Genomic DNA, 21,629 nt, shown 5'->3' on the forward strand with positions numbered 1-21,629 from the left:
GGTTTCCTAGGTCTTACCATTTTCAGACAGATGAACAAGCTATTCCATTCACATGTGATAAGCATTGGTTATTCCTTGCAAGTGGGGAAGAAAGAATACTTGGGTAAATTCAGTTCACAAATATAGACTTTCCAAATATTTTGACCAGTTCCTTAGACTCATTTCCCATCCTTAGTAACAGGAAGGTGGGGGAAGGGAAGGGTATTAACATTTCTGAGCACCAGCTGTGTGCCAGGTGTTGTGCCAGGGTTTGACGTGCAGTGTCTCTCTGAACCTCACAACCACCCTATGAGGTTACAGCTTCCTAATTCCCAGGGACTGATAAGGAAACTGGGGCTCAGAAAGTGGTCAGTAAAGAAAGTGGTCCACTCTTCCGGTTAGTCCAGGGTGTGGCCAAGGCAGTTTGAAACATTTTAGACTCATTGTACTCATGACCTGGAAGGATCTGTGAAATTAAATCCACATGGGGGACTTCCCTGGTGGTGCAGTGGTTAAGAATCTGCCTGCCAATGCAGGGGACACGGGTTCGAGCCCTGGTCCGGGAAGATCCCACATGCCATGGAGCAACTAAGACCGTGTGCCACAACTACTGAACCTACGCTCTAGGGCCCGTGAGCCACAAGTGTTGAACCCACATGCCACAACTACTGAAGCCCGCACGCCTAGAGCCCATGCTCCACAAGAGAAGCCACCGTAATAAGCCTGCGCACCGCAACGAAGAGTAGCCCTGGCTCACCGCAACTAGAGAGCCTGCACGCGGCAACAAAAACCCAGCACAGCCAAAAATAAACAAATTAATTAATTAATTAATTATTTTAAAAATCCACATGGATTGTTCCCATTCTCTAACTCAGTCTCCATCACCACCTCCCTGTGGATTTCTCCATCCAGGTGACCAGCTCTCCTGTGTGCATGGACATGAGCGGGATGTCGGTGCCAACGGAATTCTTATCCCGGCATAACTCTGACGGGATCATCACATTTGTGGACCCAAGATGCATCAGTGTGATTGGCTACCAACCCCAGGTAGGTGGTTTTGAGCTCATGGCAGTCAGCTAGAGATTTAGTTTTACTTAAAATGCACCTACTACATTTGTTCAAGATATTGTACATCACAATATAGGGAAACACAGGATAAAAATCCATCTCCCTACCTGGGTACAGTAATGTCCTTCCAAAGCAAAAAAGAACATTGTATGCCACTGCACTGCTTAAAATTAACTCTTGCATTTTTTGTCCTAACCATTTCGTTTAATCTAAATGATTTTTCTCAAACTAGAGTTAAGATGCTCTATGAAAAAGAGGCTCTCTGATCAATTAAGTTTTATTAACACCAAACGGAAAATCTCCTTAGAAACTTTAAAAGTATATTAGTGTGAAAGATGCTGAAAAGTCTTAAAGATGTTCAATTAATTTTGTCTAACTGCTTGTTTCTCAAATGTATTTGGAAACTCTTTTTACAGGGGGTACATTTTCAAGGCCTTTTATCTAAAAAAAGTCCGTGAGAAACACAGAAGTCATGAGAAACACCAAAAGGCAGGAGAGATTGTTCCAAATTAAGATAAACCAAAGAGATAAAATAATATGTAATATTATTTTATATTAATTTTTAATTTTAATTTTAATTTTAATTTAATTTTTAAATTTAATTTAATTTAATTAATTTTTAATTAATAATTATTTTATATTAATATGTAATGTAAGACCCTTAATTGGGTCCTCAACCTGAAGACTTATAAAGGACATTTGGGAGGAAATGTTAATATGTATGGAATAATGGGTGATTTTATCAAATAACTTGATTTTTTTTAGGCATAATAGGGTATATTATGGATTTGTGAGATGGTGTCATTTTTATGAGATACATATTTCAGGGAGAAGTGTCATGATTTCTGCTAATTATTTTCAAATGATTCAACAAAACTTTAAAAAATATATGTGTATATGAAAGATATTTCATTTCTGTATATTTTATGTTTCACTTTTATATTTATGTTTACATATATATGAAAGAAAGAGAAAAATGCAAATGTGGCAAAATATTGACAATTGATGAATCAAGCTAAACAACACACAGGTGTTTATTATACCACCCTTTCAACTTTTCTGTAGATTTAAATTTTCAAAATAAAAAGCATTTGAACAAAAAAAGAAAGAAAAAAAAGGAACAAAGTTTGGGATATGCTGATATGGGTATTTTAATTATATATATATTTTTTAATAAATTTATTTATTTTATTTTTGGCTGCACTGGGTCTTTGTTGCTGCACGCGGGCTTTCTCTAGTTGTGGCAAGCGGGGACTACTCTTTGTTGCAGTGTGCGGGCTCATCGCGGTGGCTTCTCTTGTTGCAGAGCACAGGCTCTAGGCACGTGGGATTCAGTAGTTGTGGCACACAGGCTCAGTAGTTATGGCTCACAGGCTTAGTTGCTCCGTGGCATGTGGGATCTTCCTGGACCAGGGCTCGAACCCGTGTCCCCTGCATTGGCAGGCGGATTCTTAACCACTGCGCCACCAGGGAAGGTCCCCCATGTAGAGTTAATTTCACAGATCCTTCCAGGTCATGAGTACAATGAGTCTAAAATGTTTCAAACTGCCTTGGCCACACCCTGGACTAACGGGAAGAGTGGACCACTTTCTTTACATTTCTGAGCCCCAGTTTCCTTATCAGCCACTAAGGAAGCCCACATATATATTTTAGAACAGACCAAATTGAAATATTGGAACCATTCATATAATTCTACATCTCTAGGTTGATGCAAAGTTCAGATTTTGGATTGGAATGATGGGGAAAATTAATCTGTTTCCAAAATCACTATAACCTCTGATGGCCCTCTGTTTCCAGCCAGATCCATTTATCCACTGGCACCTTCCATGAGCATCTAGATGCTTTTTGGCACACAAATAAGACTTCCTTTCCACTGTCAGTGTCCGCTCCCACTGAAGCCATTTGCTGATTTGGGTTCTGATCGATGACTTAGTTTAAATCCTTTGCCATTTAAGGCCCTTCCAACTGGACCACTTTCTTATAACGCATTTGCCTTTTGACGGTTTATCTTTTTATAGTTGGTTTCATTGCAAAACACTTTCGTTTGGGGTTAATGCTGAGTCCTTTGAATAAAACATAGAGGAGCAAAGATAGGTAGTAAACAGGCTTTTAGCAAGTGCAGTTATTTTATGATAACAGCATTTCTCCAGGCACGAGAGAGCTGCAGTTTCCCCATTTAAACAATTCCAGTTTTCATAGGCAACACATCTGTCCTCATGCTATCATTTGCGTTCTTTTTATTTATTAAAATATGTTTATTACAGTTTGCCTGTGCAGTTTGCCTCTCCAAGGCAAACAAAAATAAAATTGTATTTTGAAACTGCTGTTCTAAATGCCTTAGCAAAATTAGAAGTCGGTGTTGAATATGCCGAAAGGACTGAGGATAGCGTACCAGATGCCAGCTCCATGATTGCTCAAAGAGAAAATTTGCATCCACTTTTCTTCCCCTAATGATGGTGCGAGCTAAAGGATTGAAGGGGGTGTATGTGAACGCTCTCGTCTAACAGTGAGATATAAAAAAATGAAACGTGGAATTGGAGATTATTAAAGCTTGTCTCTTTATTTAGGATCTTCTAGGAAAGGACATTTTGGAATTCTGCCACTCTGAGGACCAGAGCCATCTGCGGGAGAGCTTTCAGCAGGTACCACCGGTGCTCACTTACAGCTGACGTAGAAGCCGGCTACACACAGATGTAGTCCTTCGATGTGCCAGGCAGGCCAGCAGGGTCCCACCGAAGGCATCAGTCAGGGCCCCTGCCGTGAAGGGGCTCGCAGTCCAAGGGGGATGGTAGACCATCAGGAAGGAATTTCTGTTCATGGGAGAAGAGCAGAGGAGGGAGAGGTTGACAGTGTGGGGAAGAGGCCGGAACGGTCTCCGAGGGGAGGCAGCAATTGGGATGGGTCTTGAAAGTTGAGCAGAGAGGAAATGACATTCTAGACTGAGGGGCCATCCCCTGAGATGCAAAAGAGCATGGCTTTTTGGGAGAGTGATGAGTAGTTCCTCACGGCTGGAGTGACACTGGCCGGCTTGTGGGGAGGAGGTGGGCAGTGGTCAAAGATGAGGCCGGTGAGGCCAAATTCTGAAGGGCCTCATATGCCATTGTGAGGCACTTAAATTCTCTCCTGAGTCATTTAAGTGCGGATTCCCTTGAGGATTTGAAGTGGAGCAGTGTTTTTGAAAAATAATTTTGGCAGCCCAGGTATGCAGAAGAGACAAGGGTACGAAATAACTGGAACAAAAGACAAATTGGGAGCCTGCTTCAGTTGCCCAGGTGAGAGGTGGTGAGACCTGAAATGAGGTAGGAGCAGCAGAGGAGGCGGTTGCGGGGTTAGTGATGCTTTGGATAGAGACAGTGAAGGAGAGAGAAGGATTGAGGATGACCGTGAGGGTCTGAGAGGAAGGCCACACTACTGACTGCATCCCGAGCATCACTGTGGTCAGCTGCTGTTTATTGAGCACCTACTATGTGCCAGGCGCTATGGAGATCCCTTTCGCACACACTGCTTTCCTGAATCTTCACGACAGTCACAGGAGATGGGCATTATTATCTTCATGCTACAGGTGAGTCAAGTGAAGCTCAGTGCAGGAAGAGCACCTTAGGGTCACGTGGGCAGTCAGCGAGAGAACCAGGCTTCTCACTGAGGACCTGCCACCTCCTGAGCCCGGGTCCACCTGGGAGGAGAGAGAGAGAGCCAGTTTCTCAAAGGGCTCCAGCGACTCACTTCAGCCCCCGCAAAGAAAAGGACGGGTAATGTTACAGCAGAGGGGCCTTTAAGTGACCTTTGAAGAGGGAATAATAGTTCGTCATTCATCTGAGAGAATAAGTCCTTGACATTCTGCTTTACAAGTGTTTCAGAATGAGGGCCTCTGACAGCTGAGCTCTCCTATTAAAGGCCTGGATATGTCTGCACAAATAGATCTAGTGCTCCAATTACACGCCTCCCGTGCACGCGTAACCCCTCCTGCGCCCTGCGCGCTCCGCTCTGTTCTTCCCAGACATCACCAGCTCCTGGTTTTCTTTCCACCTGTCAGACTGCTTTGTCGTCCCTCTTCTGCCTGCGTCTCCAAGCCATGATGCCCTAGGGCTCCGTTACTGACCTCCTCTCTAATATCCCCCAGGCGATTTTTTTTTCATTAAAAAAAATGTCACTGGAGTATAGGTGATTTACAATGTCGTGTGAGTTTCAGGTGTACAGCAAAGGGATTCAGTTATAAGTATACATGTATCCATTCTTTTTCAGATTCTTTTCCTATATAGGTTATTACAGAATACTGAGGAGAGTTCCCTGTGCTATATAGTAGGTTCTTGTTGATTATCTATTTTATATATAGTAGTGTGCATACGTTAATCCCAAGCTCCTAATTTATCCCTCCCCCCCAACGTTTCCCCTTTAGTCACCATAAGTTCGTTTTCAAAATCTGTGAGTCTGTTTCTGTTTTGTAAATAGGACAAATACTGTATGATATCACTCATAGGCAGAATCTAATTTTTTTTAATGATATAAATGAACTTATTTACAAAACAGAAACAGACTCTCCCAGGCGATTTTATCCACTGGATGACTTCAGTCCAGACCATCGCCTGCGGATATATAGGCACGTACCCCTCCCTTGCACTCAATGCCCATTAACCTTCAAACATAGAATGCTCGATTCTCTTCTCACAGCCCACAATCTCCCTCGCACCACTGTCTTTCTGGCTGCAAAGGCCAGAAACCAAGAAACAGTCTTCACTCCTCCCTTCATCTCCCTCCACACATCCAGCCCGTCGAGCGCTCCTGTTACACCTCAAGAGACGCCCGTAACCCGCCCCCTTCTCCCTCTCTTCGCTCCTACTGACCTTGCCTAGGCCACCCGTCCGTCTCTCTCATTTTGACTTTGGCAACAGCTCCCTGGCTGGTCTCCCTGCTCTTACTCTTGTCCCAGGCCAAACCATTCTGAAAACGTAAATTAGATTTTGCCACATCTTTACCTGAAAAGTGCCGACGGCTTTCCCGTGCACCTAGAAGCAGGTCCAAGCCCCTTACTCACCACGGCTGCAGGAACCTCGCCCTGCATGTCTCATCCACATGTGTTCACTACACATGGGCCACCCTGGCCTTCTTTTGGTTCCTTGAACACATTATGCTTTCTCCCACCTCAGGGCCTTTGCACGTGTCTCCTCTGACCCTCACTCTTCACGTGACTGACACCTCTTATCTTTTAGGTTTTAACTCCTGTCACCTCAGAGACCCCGTCAGTGACGACCCTAGCTGAGAAAGGTCCCCTAACCTTCTCAGTCCCTCGTTTTTCCTCCACAGCAACTGTCCCAGTTTTCAATTGTTTTCTTTGTCCATTGATTTCCTTTTTTTTTTTTTTTTTCCTGTCTCTTCTACTAAAACACAAGCTCCCTGTGGGCACGCTCCACATCTGTGCTTTTCACCATCATCTCCACCACTGGCTATGGTGTTTGCATGTGGATGCTCTTAATAAAGTAGTCTAAATGGATCATCACCCACAGCAGGTGACTTTCAATTTGGAAAAAATGTGGAATCAGAATGGTTAAACATCCAATAAACACTGCTATAGTATATCTCTTATGCCGTCTTTGCTAAATATGTGGAAATTATTATAAACTGTGTGGTCTAGCATCGTCCTCTTTGGACTGAGTTGGCTTCATTTTCTTATGGAAATGAAGCTCTAACAGTGATGGGACCTCCCCCCATCACTGTTGGTAACCAGCCAGACCCTTTGTCATACATTATCCTGTATGATCCTCAATCCTTCACAGTATATTATCATCCCCACGTTTTTGCAGTGGAAACCAGGACTCAGAGAGGTTCAGTCACCTGCCCCGACTCACACAGCAAGGCAATAACAGAGCTAGGGGTGGAGCCTGCCTCCTTCCAAAGCATCCATCCCCATCACCAAAGCCCCACACCGGCCTCACCATCTGACAGCACCCCTGAGATTTGAAAAGAAAAAGAAGGAATTTAACATTGATCCCACCCTGGTATCTGGCTTAAGTAACCCTCGCTCTGAGAGCAGCCACCTCATTCCTCAGGCAGGAGGCAAAGCCAAAGCAGCCACGCCCTAGAGCCGGCAGCCAGGGCAGGTCACAGGGCTCAGCGGGCAGCAGGCAGCAGCCACAAGGACATCCTGGAGAGCGCCAGGCCTGGGCCCCTTGCTTGTGTTCTTTGGATTCTAGCCACCAGTGGTCGGGGTGAGGGACAAATGTTGATAAAGGGAAGTGCCTTGTTTTTGCAAAAGCACGAAGGAGGCTATGTCAGTTCGGAGTCAGCCCTTGAACTCTGGATTTAAACAAGAGTATTTGAATGGCCACGACGTGAGACCTTAGAGTGGGATCGAGTTTGTGAGGAATTTTGAGGTTGGTTTGTGAGGTTGGCTGGGAATCCTGAGTTCGCTCTGGTGTCTGCTCTTGGATTCCCTCTCGGGATCCCAGCTGACCTAGAAGTCAGATGAAAGAGTGGAACCCAGTGAGATTTAAGGCAGGTTCCTTCTTCTCTCTGCTCAGATGCCTTCAGTGGTGACGGTGGCAGTAGTGGTGGTGGTGATGAGTAAAGCTGTTTTCAGGAAGAGCTGGGCTAGGCTGGATTTATGCGTGGCCTTTGTGATCTGGGACACTAACATCGCACCTGAATAAGGCACAGTTGAACATACCAGCCTGGTCTCCAGGCCTGGACTGTGATACCCACACTGCCTTAACCTAGTGCCTAGTCCCATCCCCCATCGCACCCCAGGTCTCCCCGCCCCCAAACCTCTGCTCACGCTGCGCCTTCTGCCAGGAGAGCCCTCCCCAGAAGGCGCAGCGTGTTCACCTGCCAGCATTTTACCCAAACCCATCTCCCTCCAGGAACCCTTTCTGGAGCCTGAGAAAGGCTGTCTCCTCGACTTGCTGGTAACCTGTGGCCCCTGATCTTGATCTCAGGCGGCCTCGGCCTGCAGCAGCTTGAAGCAGGGCTTCCGGTTCCCGGCCAGAGATTGAGGTCAGGTCGCGGCAGTGAGAGCACCAAATCCTAGCCCCTAGACCGGTGGCCAGTGACAAGGCCCTGGCCCTTCAACTTTGCAGAAAAGAATCCCACAGGGACAGAAAGTAGTGAAACAAGTAAAATGTCCATTAGGAGGAAAAAGAGTACGTGTGGATAGACACATGGGTGGGCTCAGAGAATCACTTATAGGGGGCATTTCTTCCCGTTTCCTTTGTCCAGTCGTCTTGCTTTGCCTGGTTCTGAGTCCATATTTGATTCATGTCAGGGTCTTCCCACATGTGTGCGTGCATCCCTTAGCCAAGGTGGATTCTAGGGAAGAGGCCGACGGGTAGGTTGACATCACCTACTACGGGGTGGCTCCCCTTTCCTTTTTGACCTCCAAGGAGCCTTTCTGCACGTGTGTAGTCAGGAAGGTCTCCTTGACTTCGAGGATGAAGAATATGTGGTCTTTTATCTCTCATCTGGGCAGGGCCCAGCTCATTGTCTCTCGCTCCTGCTATTTTGGAACGTCTGCCCACAGCGGGGCAAACTCCAGCTGCTCAGCCTGGGGCCCATCTATCTCCTGCCTCAATCTTATGTTTCTGTAGCGGTGTTTGCTCTCTTTGAGTTACAGTTACCCATGCACCTGCCCTGCCTGTGCCAGGTGAGAAGCTCTTTGGGGACAAGTGTTCTGTCTCAGCTGTAGCGATTCAAGAAAAGACAAGGGGCACAGGGTCCGGTAGACCTGGGATCCCATCCTGTCTCTGCCCCTCCTTAGTCATAAGGCTTTGGCAGGAGAGTTAACTCCTTTGAGGCTCAGTTTCCAGTTACACAAAATACTGCTGTGAGGACTGCGTGAGGTGACATGCACAAGATGCTTGCACGTCGGCCCCGAGGCGGATGCAGGGCTGCTCTCCCTCCCTCGGCTCTTTAGCCGCAGCTCCAAGGGCTGAGCTTACACACAGGCCGTGCCTTGGGAGTGTTGGTTACATGGAGTTAAAAAATTTCACACCATCTCGGGCATCCTGGTTAGAGGAAACATGAAAAGGCTCTGTCCGCGAGCTTCAGAGTGTGGAAGACGTGGTCTCACGACGGGGGCGCTGCCTGTGTCCCGTGTGCTTTGTGCAGACTCAGAGGAGGACCCCTCAGAATATCGACCTGAGGGGCACGTGGCCTTGACCTCTGGCCAGCTTCCTGTTGTGGCTGCGGGCCGGCTGGCAGACACCCCCGAGCGCCCGGCCTGGCCTCACCCCACGGCTTTGTTCCCTCACGTGAGGTGTCAGGAAGGGTCTCCCCTCCTTGCGCTTTTGGTCTGGTTTCTTTATCATGTGGAATTCCCCACCAGGGAGCCCAGCACCCTCAGGTTTCATCTCATCCTGCTCCCCAGGGGTGGCGCAGAAAGAGGATGACCGCCCCGGCTGCATCAGCCCAGGACATGGGGCCAAAGATGCATCAGGTCGGCTGAGGAAATGTGCTTGAGGTGCCTGCTCTGTGCCGGGCCCTGGGCTGAGGGTGGGGGAGACTCGGTGACCGAGGAGTCCCTGACGTCCAACCTGGAATAAAGCACAAGTGCCTCCCCGACCCCTAGGACCAGGTCCCCATTCTCATCTCTGGTCACACTATGGTCTGCAGTCGGGTCGGCCCGCTGCCCAGGGCCTGGGGCCTTCCCGTCCTGAAGGCCAGGAGGGGGCGCTCCTGTTTGCCTTGCTTTGTCCTGGGTGCATGAGCACAGCCAGGCCCAGACGCACCAGCCATCTGTGTCCTTTTTCCTCACGTTCCTGCTTCAGCTGAGAACTGCCGCCTTCTGCACCTGCGCCCGCCCGCCTCTACATCTCCGGGTTTCAGTTTGTGATAGATCGTGTGTGTCTGCACAGAGCAGGAAAGCCAGCCGTGTGTTCGCTGAAACACACTTGTGGTTTGGAAGCAAGATCTTGGTTCCTGTCCCAGCTTTTCCACCAAAGTTGTCCGATCTTGGGCAACTTATTTTATTTCTGTGACACTCAGCATTATCCTCTGTAAATAGTAAAGCCCACCTCACCTAGTTCTTGTGAGGGTTTACATTTGGAAGTATTCCGGAAACCATACTGCAACATAAAAGTAATCCTAGAGGGACTTCCCTGGCAGTCCACTGATTAAGACTCCACGCTTCCACTGCAGGGAGCACGGGTTCGATCCCTGGTCAGGGAACTAAGATCCTTCATGCCACACAGCACAGCCAAAAAAAAAAAAAAAAGGGTAATAATAGATACATGCATACAAATAGATAATGCATAGAAATTAGTTATTTCATTTTATCTTCTCCCAGAGAGTATATTTAATCCAATCTACAATGTTAAACAGAGTTTAAGAATTTCTTAATGAGAGGTATGAATAAATAAACCCATGAATACAATGTCACGACATAGCTGAGTATGAGAGCCTTACTTCACGGGAGCACTGGCACCAAACTCAGAGCGCCCTAGCAGCCAAGGCAAAAAGGGAAACCCTCCAGCGTGTAGAGTTTTCATGATCTGATTTGTAAACGCTGAAACGTTCTGATATCAAGTGGGCATTGACTAGTTGGTTTCTCACACGGTGGCGACAGAACAACCTAAATGCAGTGCCCTGCCTCACAGGGGAAGTGGACAGAGGGCTCCCGTCAGGTGACCGCTCTTTCCCACCCCGACCCTCCCTCCGTGCCTGTCTTTGGCGACGATGCTCCTGTCCTGAGCTCCCGCTGGCTGCCTCCCCCTCCTCTGTCTGGCACCATCCCTCCTCCCGCTGACTTCCTTCTCCAAATGTTTGCTCAGGTGGTGAAGCTGAAAGGCCAAGTGCTGTCGGTCATGTATCGATTCCGCACCAAGAACCGGGAGTGGGTGTTAATCCGCACCAGCAGCTTCACCTTCCAGAACCCCTATTCTGATGAGATCGAGTACATCATCTGCACCAACACCAATGTCAAGTATGTACCTTCCCCTCCCGGGACCCCCTTCTCAATTCCCTCCCGAGGTGTGAGACCCCAGCGCTGAGCGATGACCCCCATGGCCCTCCCCCTCCGTCGGTTCGAGGTGCTCTGGTTTCCCATGCTGTTTCCTCTGCAGAGCCCAGCAGGGCAGAGCTGGGGGCTTCCTCGTGCCTCCGCCGTGTGCCTGCCGCCTGACCTGGTTTCGTGGTCCTGCTGAAGCCGGGGGCAGAGGAGTGAGGCTGAGCCTCTTGGCAGCGCTAGGGTGTCGGGGCAGGCGGCGTGGGGGTGGGCGCCCCCGGGACACGTGGTTTCTCTTCTGCCTGATCACTGACGCAGTCCTCCCAAGATCTTTGCTGGCGTCACCACCGCTGTGTCCCACGCATGTTAACACACAGACCCGAGCTCCGGTCTCGGCCCCCCCGACTTCCCAGCCGTGTGATCTTGACTGCTGTGTCCCCTTATTCCTCACGTGTGGAAGGGGTGATAACACCTTCCTCTCAGGCTCCCGTGAGGATTGGATGAGGTCCGGCTCCTAGATACAGGCGGGTCACACCTCCTCTCTGGACTTCCTCTCGAGGAAATAGAAGTCCAGAGAACCAACAGGAACAAAGGCAAAATGATGCTGAGGTGTGGGGGAGGAATTGCAGGCTTCAGGGACACGCGGTGAGCTGACTGGTGAAACTGTCACCGTGGCTCCCCGTACCGGTCAGTGCACTGCCGTCCTCCACTTTCCCAGGTTCAACACTGAGTCCGTGGAGTCTGTTCCCACCCTGGCCACCTCCCCATCCTCATCTGCTAACAGCCCCCCTGGGCACTGATGCCTCCGGGCACTCACCGTGACCTCCTGGCCTCCCTCAGGGCTCTCCATTGCCATATCCCAGCTCCCTGGGTTTGGGGGTTCCCATCTGGGTCCCACAAAGCAGCCTCCTTTCCAGGCAGCACCCTCAGTGTCTCGGCTTTGGCCCTGCTCCTAGGCCACAAGGCACAGAGCTTGACAGGTGGGTCCACACAAGATCCCTCAGAGGACAGGTGACCTGGGTTTCAATCCCAGCTCCCACCTGGGCAAGCCACCTGCTCTTTTGAAGACTCAGTTTCTCATCTGTAAAATGGGGAGAATAACAGAACGCCCCCCCCCACCCTGGCCTCGGATCCTGCGGGTAGACAGTGTGTGTGAATCGCCCTGGCGGAGTAGCAGCTCTGGGCGGTGGGGTCTGCAGCAGTCAGTACCGATGCTCTGGAAGCGGCGCAACCCCTCTGCCACCTGCTGCCGCTGCTCGGGTTTCTTGGCTTGTTCTCTATGGGCTGCCCCAGATCCGCTAAGTGCGCGCTTCCTTCGAACCCTGCGCACATCGTGTGGCCTTCCAGCGAACGGAGAAGCCAGGGCTCTCTGCGTGAACCTCTCCTTGTTCATGTGGGGGTCTGTCTCCATCCCCTCCACTCCTGCTCTGCTGGCTTCTCCCTCCAGGGCCAAGCCCTCCATTTGCTTTCTAGCTCCCAGTGCATCCTCTGTCTCCCGTGGCCCCTGGGTTCTCGTCCAGTCCCGCCACAGCCTCCCTCCCAGGCCCTCACCTAGGCACATGGCTTCCTGATCTTGGAAAACCCCTGTCTTGCCAATCCTCCTTGCTTTTCCTCCCAGCTGGCCCTGCCACCTGTCTGTACTGGAGCCCCCTCCCCATGAATCTCTTCTTGACCCCCGAGAGCCTGGCTGTGGCACCCAGCTCTGCTAACTTGCTTGCCCAGCAGCCACCAGGGACCCCATCAATAACTCGTTCTCACTGGTCATTCTTCCCAGACTGTCTGGCCAACTCCTCTTTTTGTCTCTTTTTTTATTTTAATATAAATTAATTTATGTATTTATTTATTTTGGGCTGCATTGGGTCTTTGTTGCTGCGCGTGGGCTTTCTCTAGTTGCGGCGAGCAGGGGCTGCTCTTTGTTGTGGTGCACAGGCTTCTCATTGTCGTGGCTTTCCTTGCTGCAGAGCGCAGGCTCTAGGCGCATGGGCTTCAGTAGTTGTGGCTCGCGGGCTCTAGAGCACAGGTTCAGGAGTTGTGGCGCATGGGCTCAGTAGTTGTGGCTTGCGGGCTCTAGAGCGCAGGCTCAGTAGTTGTGGCGCATGGGCTCAGTAGTCGTGGCGTGCAGGCTCAGTAGTTGTGGTGCATGGGCTCAGTAGTTGTGGCTCACGGGCTCTAGAGTGCGGGCTCAGTAGTTGTGGCGCATGGGCTTTGTTGCTCTGTGGCATGCGGGATCTTCCCGCACCAGGGCTCGAACCCAACTACCCTGAATTGGCAGGCAGATTCTTAACCACTGCGCCACCAGGGAAGTCCCGACTCCTCTTTCTTTACATCTTATCCCTTGGCTTACTTGATTCTGATTCTTCTTACACCTCCATATTCTAGTCAGGACTTTGCTGGTGGTGAGAATAACAGGAGTAAATATAGCTGTAGATCCAGGTATGCAAAAAGATAATGTTATTATGTTTTAATAACTGACTTTGTCTAGTCACTGCTTGATAAACTCAGTCAAATGGAGGGGTTTTTGCTTCTCCCACTTCCCCCGACCTGGGCAGGAGAGGGAGCCGAGCAGCACCCGCTAGTGCCAGGCCTATGTCCCGCCCTGGCCTTGGGGAAAATGGTGAATCTCAAGAAACAGGAGGAAGAGTCAGACGGGCAGGGCTCAGGATCCCATGGCTCCTTCTTCATTCCACACAGGGGAAGTGGAGGTGAGACACAGGCCTGACCTCCAGGAGCTCCTAGGATGAAGGTAACAGGTGTGCTCATTGACCTGGAGCCAGGGACGGACAGTGGGAACCCCAGGGGACGAGGCTGAAATGAGCGAGAGAGCAACAGACCTGCTCGGCACCTGTTCAAGCCACAGCTCATCTGCAGGCTCCCCCTGCCTGTCCCGGCCCCTCTCCAGCCCTGCCAGCTGCCTGTGCCCGAAGCCGTGGAAACGGGCAGGCCGGCCACGCATTCTGAGCTGTGGGCACTCTCCTGGAACGTTCACCCTGGTTTTTTTTGTCTTTTTTTTTTGCGGTACGTGGGCCTCTCACTGTTGTGGCCTCTCCCGTTGTGGAGCACAGGCTCCGGACGCACAGGCTCAGCGGCCATGGCTCACGGGCGCAGCCGCTCTGCGGCATGTGGGATCCTCCCAGACCGGGGCTCAAACCCGTGTCCCCGCCATCGGCAGGCGGACTCTCAACCACTGTGCCACCAGGGAAGCCCCCACCCTCTTGATGCCCACCCGTTGACTGGCTCTTAGTGCAAGGTGCCTCCTGCTACGATCCTGTCCCTCTTCCCTTCCATTCATCCCTGCCTCCCTGCCCCACGCCTGCTGCGTGTGTGGTGCCTGATGTCTGTGGCTTGCTGCGAGAGAACCTCTGAGGGTGTGGCAGGAACAGCCCACCTGTCACTGAAGCTGCTCAAGTGCGGGCCTCCCTCTGCAGTAAAGAGCATGGTCCCAGGCTGGGGACCAGGCAGAGTCCTCTAGACTTAGGGCAGAAGAAGAGACTGAAGCTCCCTTTTTTTGGGTTTTTGGTAGTTTTACCTTTTTCACCATTCATTCACTTCTGACATGAATACAAGCTTCAGCCATCACGGTCGCGTGCCTTGTTGCGACTCAGTTCAATGCAGTGGGTAGTCACTGAACACTGTGCCAGGCGTCCAGTAAACTCAGGATGCCTCTGTTCTGGTCTCTGCAGCACCACCACCCCGCACCCCCAGAAGGCTCCCAGCACGTGGAGAGCATGAGAAGTAGGCAGCAGGAGGGAGGGACAGGTAAAAACGCCGTCATGAGGGCACAGGGGAGACAGAGAATTCACGCTTCCACACAGGGCCTCTGAGAAAACATCCCCAGCAGGTAGCGCTGCAGCAGAGCCTGGAAGGAAAGTGAAGTCCTTCCTCCTAAAAGCAGTCACAGGCAGAGGTTTTGATTTATTTTCCTGGAAGTCAGACATCGTTGACAAAACAGAACATTCTGTCCCCAGGGCTGTCCCTACATCTCTTCTCAGGACGATTGCTCCTGGCAGCTCACTGAGGTTAGATGGGGTGACGATGTCCCTCGGCACATGGGCTCACAGCAGAGGCCTGAACTACTGTCTGCTGGACCGAAAGGTCTTCAGTGGGTAGAGATGGTAGGAAATGTTTACTGTGGACAGTAGAGGGCAGTGACAACTGTCATGAGAACGATCCTCCCTGCTTCAAATTTGTGGCTAAACGTCGCCAGCAGTAGGCAGACTCGTTATGGAAAGGTCCTTACATGCTCTGTGCTTGCAGGGCGGGGGGCAGGGGGTGGTGGGGAGTTTCAAACCCAGTTGCATTCAGTCAAGAGCATCCAAAAGAAACTTCCCAGGGAAATGGAGTGTTAATGGTTAGCATTTGAAGCTGCTGAAAAGAAGGCCTCTTTGTCACCCTTGCCTATTTTCCTGTTACGTCGATGCAGGAAAATGGAACGAAGTCCAGGAAACACAGACTCCCATTTCACACACTGGTGGCGCCACTTTGAAACGTGCCCACGTCTTAGTGTCTAGTGATCGACACTGTTTCAGGTAGACAAGCCGTGGGCGTCTTGGTGCAGGGGTCATTCGCACGACCCAGGTGCTGTGCTTTCCTTAGCGGGGACGGAAGGCAGCCCTTTGCATCTGCTGGGTCTGAGCCCTGTTTGTGTGACAGCCCCTTACAAAGTCACTGTAGGTCTTCATAACCACAGCTGCGTGTTGTGCCTGTGTAGGTGTGTCCTTGAAACTCCACCACGCCCATAGTCACGGTGGGCGTCTCAGGGCCCGCCGTCCATCCCCACGTCTTCAGGGACGGCTGTCTCGGGCCCAGCCCACCTGGCAGGTAGTTGGCAGGATGTGGGAGCAGGGAGTAAAAGGAAGCAAAGAAGACCTACAGGGAAGGTGTCATTCCTGGTCTCTGCAGAACCTCGAGAAGGGGAAGGGGCCAAAACACCCTGTCACCAAGCCCCATCCTGGGACTTGTCTTGGGTCCTGCCCTCTCATCCACCTGCAACAGACAACCTGGCAGAGAACCAGCCCACAGATTCCGTCTGGGGTCCTCTCTGGCCCTCCTTCTCCTCCTCGGCCCCTTCTCCGATGACCCCATCCAGGCCTTTGCCATCTCCTGGGCGAGCATCCGTCCTCCTTCCTGACCGGTTCCTCCTGCCTTCCATCCGGCCCCAGACGCCATCTCTCTAAAATCACACTCACACTGCGCCCTGTCCCTGATCAGAACAGTTCCAAACCCCTTGACAGGCACCCAGAGTCCTTCACAATGGGCATGCAGACGGCGCTCAATCAATGGTGGGTATTATTAGCCTCGCTCTGGTCAGCTGAGCTTGCGCAGCCCCTAGATGGCTCCAAGCTGGATTCCAGTTACACCCAGGGGTGCAATCCCATGCTGCCCCCGAGTGCCACCCTAATGGCTGGTTGCTCACTTACTCAGGCTGAGTAAAAAACCTCCATTCTGGGAGCGTCAGAGATAAATTGACAGCATCTGCCCAACATCCTGCGCCTTCCCATGCAGGGAGGCCACACGACAGGAAGCCTGGGCTTGATGCGTCTGGTTTCTAATCATCAGCTCTAGTCCCCCAGCTAATGGGCAGGGGGCAGGGGGCAGCGGTCGGGGGCAGTGGGAGCCCGGTTCCCTCAGGTCCCTCCCGTGCACTGTCAGTCAGCTTGCAGCCGAGCTGCCGTGTCTCTCCCTCTCTGGAATTTGCAAGCACACCAAGGTTTATTTTTATTCCGTTGCCGTGAAATGTCCGAGAAAGCTCCTTTGGCCTCTTCTCAGGATGGGGCAGCCTGCAGGTCAGCATTTCTTCCCCATGCACTCGGCGATGGAAGCGGAAACCAAAGGCCAGGACAGAGAATCTGATGTCCGGACCACAGGGGGAGTGAGGTTAGGATCCTTGGGATTTGCCAACCAAGCCTGAGACTTTATTTTCCTTCTACGGTGAAAGTTGCTTTCTGTGGTCTCAAAGCCCCCAGAGCAACAGAGCTGAGAACAGACTCCCATCGTAACACCTCAGGCCCTGACCACACTTCTGTGCAAATTAGAAGCCCATCTTCCCTGCATCGCAGACCAGCCCCAGGGTACACAGCAGGGTGAATGGAGAGGTCTGGGTTTCTGCCCTGTTCACCCCACGGCCAGGCGCCAGGCACAGCAGCACAACTGCCCACTCACCAAGATTCTGTGCTTGGGCTGGACACCAGGGCTGAGCCACAAGGTAGGAGTCGTCATTATTTCTCAGAAAAATGCTTGTGGGTTGAAGGTTGGGCCCTGGGCAACTTGTGAAAGGAAGAAAGGGTGGTCCACGGATTCCCGCCATGAAGGGGTGTTCACTGCTCCAAAAATCCCAAAGCACAGTTCTTTTTTTCTCTCCCACCTGGTGGCTCAAGGTGGTGTCTTGTGGGGCCCACAGCTCTGGAATGGGAGGCGTGACATGATGGTTCCTGTTACACCTGCGGGACAGAGTGCGGGGTCTGCAACCAGACAGACTTGGCTTTGAGTCCTGTGTGCACCACACAGACCTGTGTCACTGCACCTCAATTTCTTTATCTGTAAAATGGGACTTCTGCAGAGATGTGAAAACAGTAGCGAAGTACTGGCTCTGGGTACTACACTCGGATTTTAGAGGCCCTGCAAATGAAAGATGAGGGTGCCCTCAAGATGTAAATCAAAATAAAAGAAAACAGAACTGTCAAGTAAGAATAAGAAAACATAGAAAGTTGTGATTTTTCTATTGATGATTATATCGATTCTTTAAAATGTTTTTGAAATGTCCATTTTTTGGAAAATTATTTTTAGTGCTCCTGTTTCCTGGTGTTACAAACATAGGCTTAGACTGCCTGGTGGGCAATCTCAGGATGCTGGTTTTATTATTAACCTTTTCCCTGGGCTCTCACACCAAGGTGGGAAGACATACTGTGTGCTCAGATAGAACCTCATTCTTGCCGTGTCGTGGCCTTAACTCAACATGCCGCAATTGCTTGCCAACTTGTCTGTTTTCCTCTGGAGGTTGTCAACTCCCCAAGGGCAGAGACCACATAGGTTCTGAATCATCATCCTCTCTCCAGTGCCTGGCACAGAGCTTGGCGTAGACATTTCAGCACACTTCACTGCAGACATGGCTCACCCGGGCTTAGTTCCAAATAAACTATTCACTGGGTCCTCCAACGGGGGTCCTTTTCTAGGATGTCTTCCCTTACAGGGGACACACATGCCAGGGGCACCAAGTGAAAGGCACGGCTGGAGGAGTGAATAGTGTTCGGACCGTACATCTCTTTGAATGCTGAGAAAAAGAGTTGAGAAGCACAATTCAAGTTATTTTGTGTTTCTCCAGGGCAGAATTGGAACTCAAACTGGGAGTTGTAGGAAGGTAGATTTGGGCTGTTTTGGGGACAGACTTTTTATATTGTTTCTGTCTACAAATGGAACAGGCTGCCTCGGAAAGTAGCAAGCTCCCCAGGACGGTGGCGGTCGGGCAGAGACTGGCCAGTGGCCCTTCTGAGATGATGGATCAATACTAGGAACTGATCCAGCTGGGGAGCTGGGGACCAGACCCCTCTGTTCATTCCGTTCCTAGTTGCTGAGAATAGTCAGGAAAAGGAATGCTTCCGCGCTCGGAGTTAGAAAGTCTCTTCTTTCTCAGTCTTCACCACCTACCAGCCTGGCGGTTGTGTTGACGTTCGTGTTTGCCCTTTGAGACCTTGTTTCCACCCTCTGCCCTGCTATGTGCCTGGGAAGGGCCAACGTTGAACTCTGTGGACAGGAACGAGAGGGTTTCCAGTTGTCCAGCCAGTGGAGGGACAGACTGCAGACCGTGGGGTGAGAGGAGGCCGGCCACCTCCCAAGGCGAGCGGAGGCCGCATCCGTCATCAGGCAGCTGATCCCTGCCGGCTCCCCCTGCCCCTTCAGCCCGGGGGGGAGTTGGGCTTCCCCGCCACTGCTGCTAGCCCAGGGGTTCTTCAGTATCCAAGCCGAGTCTCCTTTACCACTGACCCACTCCTGCCAAGTAACCCCTTCCCTACACCCTCTTTGATCACCCCTTTCAAGAGCGCCATCCAGTCTCTGCAGCCCAGTAGCCTCTCTGGGCCTCAGTTTCCCCACTTGTAAAGGGAGTTTCTAAAATATCTACCTCGAGTGTTAGCTCACGGTGAGGCTAACGTTGAGTTGCGTGAGTGCAGAGCCGTAGCAGAGGGCTGGGGCGGTTGCACAGTGGATGCCGGCGTCTTTGCCCTCCCCCTGGCCCAACTACACCGCTCCTCCGAGGGGGGCCCTCCAGATCCTCGGTTGCTGATTCAGGTTGCAGTTACCCCGCTGCGAGCTCGCAGTGGCCCCTCTGCAGGGACCTGCTCCCCTGACTGAGCCGACCCACACCAGCCCACCCCTCCGTTCCTCCCCGTGGAGTATCTAGTGAGCTCTCCGTGCACCTCACACCCCGAGTGAAGGCGGGGGGGAATCTGTGAGCCGTCCCTCCAGCGGTCCTGCTACCTCCCTGTCCAGGGCGTGGCCAGGGATGAGAAAAGCTTGATGTCCGAAGATACACAAAGGGACCCCCTAGGATCATTCTTGCCTTAAAATAGTGAAATAGTGAAAACGAAAATCTGTCCAATTAATGCAAGCACTTAAGATATTTTTTTCCATGTTCCAAATCTTGTTCACCCACATAGGACATAACGTTTGTAGCCGTAATCATAGCGTCCGTAACATTTCGTGCGGAACTTTTCCACACGCTCTTATCACACCTTCTGGTGTTTCCAGGCGGTCTTCACAGTGGCCACTGCTGGTGACCGTGGAGGATTTCCTCAGCAAATTAATATACGTAGTTTACCAAGCCACTCCCCTATTACAGCCAGCTTTGTGTGGATGGCTCTTGTTTCCTGCCCCTGAATCATTTCCTTGGCAGAAACCCCAGCAGCAGGGGGACCACCTGGAAGGGAAGGGTGTGACCCTGGCCGTACCCCCTAATGTGGTCGCCGTACTGCTTTCCAAGAAGATTGTATCCACACATGCTTCTCCTACAGGGTGTGAGCCGAGTGGTTTCAACGCCAAGCCACCACACTAAGCATGTTTTTACCAACTTAGTAGGTGAAAAATTATACTTCGAGGTTATTTTAATTTGCACTTATTTTGTTTATTTTAGTGGTGAAAATATTTCCCTAATTACTTGCTTGTTATATGTGTATACATGTTACATGTATACATATTGCATATTACATATTTGTTTATGCTTGCATGGTCTGTTCATGTCCTTTAAATTGATGCATGGTCAAGGGTGGGGGACTGATTTTTGTCAGCAATTTGCCCGTAAGTTTTTGCCTGACATCCTTGTTGGTGTTTAAGGGTCATCCTGCCCCTTTTTTAGGCTCTGAGCTGCAGGACTCACTGTGCCTTGAAAGTAACCCAGTTTCCATACTTTAAAATGTCAAGCAACCATTCCCTCTAAGTAGTCTTTTGCTTTCCCAAGTCAAGCATCCCGGTACCATGCAGAGAGCAGAACAAGCCGGGTCAGACGCGGGAGGTCAGATCCTGGCTCTGTCGTGTCACAGCCACTTGCTGGTCAGCCAACTGGGACAACCACTTGGCCTCTTTCGACTTCTGTCTCCTAATTTTAATGTGGGGTAAAGTAACCACTGTGAAAATTTAGTGTGAGACTTGGATGGGATGATGTCACCTCCTACCAGCTTACAGGGAAGCAAGCGTTGGCCGAAGCCAACAGCATCGTTGGGCTTTTCTGAATTTTGCCTTAAATTTTTTTCTCTTTTAGTGTTGGTGTCTTTTACCCTGCATAAAATGAAATCATAAATCAAAACTTATTTCCTAAATATTGGCAGCCTACACTTGAAAGACAAGGCTTGGGGTCTTGATTTGGGACATACAAATAATGAAATCAGTCATAACTGAGAACAGTTTAGAGATCCATCGGGCATTGCCGTCTGTGCCCTTGGGGAGCGGGGACAGTTGTGGCTCCGCCCCGTCGGCACCACTTCTCTTCTTCGTGACTGCTGACTCCTTGTTTCCCAGGCAGCTTCAGCAGCAGCAGGCGGAATTGGAGGTGCACCAGAGAGACGGGTTGTCATCCTACGACTTACCGCAGGTGAATTTCTGGAAAGCGCTTTCCCAGTTGGAACTGTCTCCAACCAAAGGACTGCGGACTAAATCCTATCCTTAGCTTGAGCCCCTCAGCTCAAGAGGTGCTGTCTCTCCCTCTACCCACCCTGCAGAAAGCATTTTGGTCCCCGGAGTGGGGCGGGGGGTCGGCTGTGACTCTTCCATGCAGAGCCGAGCCGAGCCGTGAAGAGTGTAAAACAGGAAGCGCTAGGAGACGCGGTCAGCCAGCACAGTAAGTGCCCTACATACGAACCTTCAAGCTGCGAGCTTTCAAAGATGCGAACGTGCATTCGCAAGTCCAGTCACGGAAGTTAGCTCACCTGTCTGGCGTACATTGTCACATGCGTGCGTCCTCTACAAGTGACTGTGCTTTTGTGTACTTTACAGTACTGTAGAGAGTACAGTAGCACAGTATCTTTATTTCAAGCCCACGATGCCCGGAAGCAAGCGTAAAAGCAGCGGTGATGTAGCTGGTACTACTGTACTTTTCAAGGTACTGTACTGTAAGATTAAAAAGGTCTTCTTTATGTTTTGTTTGTTTTTTATGTAGTATTTGTGTGAA

The 21,629-nt window shown here is 50.8% G+C and overlaps 1 protein-coding gene across 3 annotated transcripts in view; it reads left to right on the top strand.

Annotated features, from left to right (window-relative positions):
* ARNT2 (aryl hydrocarbon receptor nuclear translocator 2) overlaps positions 1 to 21,629 on the top strand; it is a gene marked incomplete at both ends in the record, with an annotated part of 188,741 nt that overhangs the window by 143,524 nt on the left and 23,588 nt on the right. For all 3 annotated transcript variants that reach the window (XM_079699491.1, XM_079699492.1, XM_079699493.1), the window contains 4 exons: positions 892 to 1,026; positions 3,615 to 3,689; positions 10,806 to 10,957; positions 20,981 to 21,053. In XM_079699491.1, coding sequence (XP_079555617.1) covers positions 892 to 1,026; positions 3,615 to 3,689; positions 10,806 to 10,957; positions 20,981 to 21,053 — 435 coding nt within the window. The remainder of the gene's footprint in view (positions 1 to 891; positions 1,027 to 3,614; positions 3,690 to 10,805; positions 10,958 to 20,980; positions 21,054 to 21,629) is intronic.

This window comes from Hyperoodon ampullatus, assembly GCF_949752795.1.
Source record: "Hyperoodon ampullatus genome assembly, chromosome: 3".
Classification (NCBI taxonomy): Eukaryota; Metazoa; Chordata; class Mammalia; order Artiodactyla; family Ziphiidae; genus Hyperoodon; species Hyperoodon ampullatus.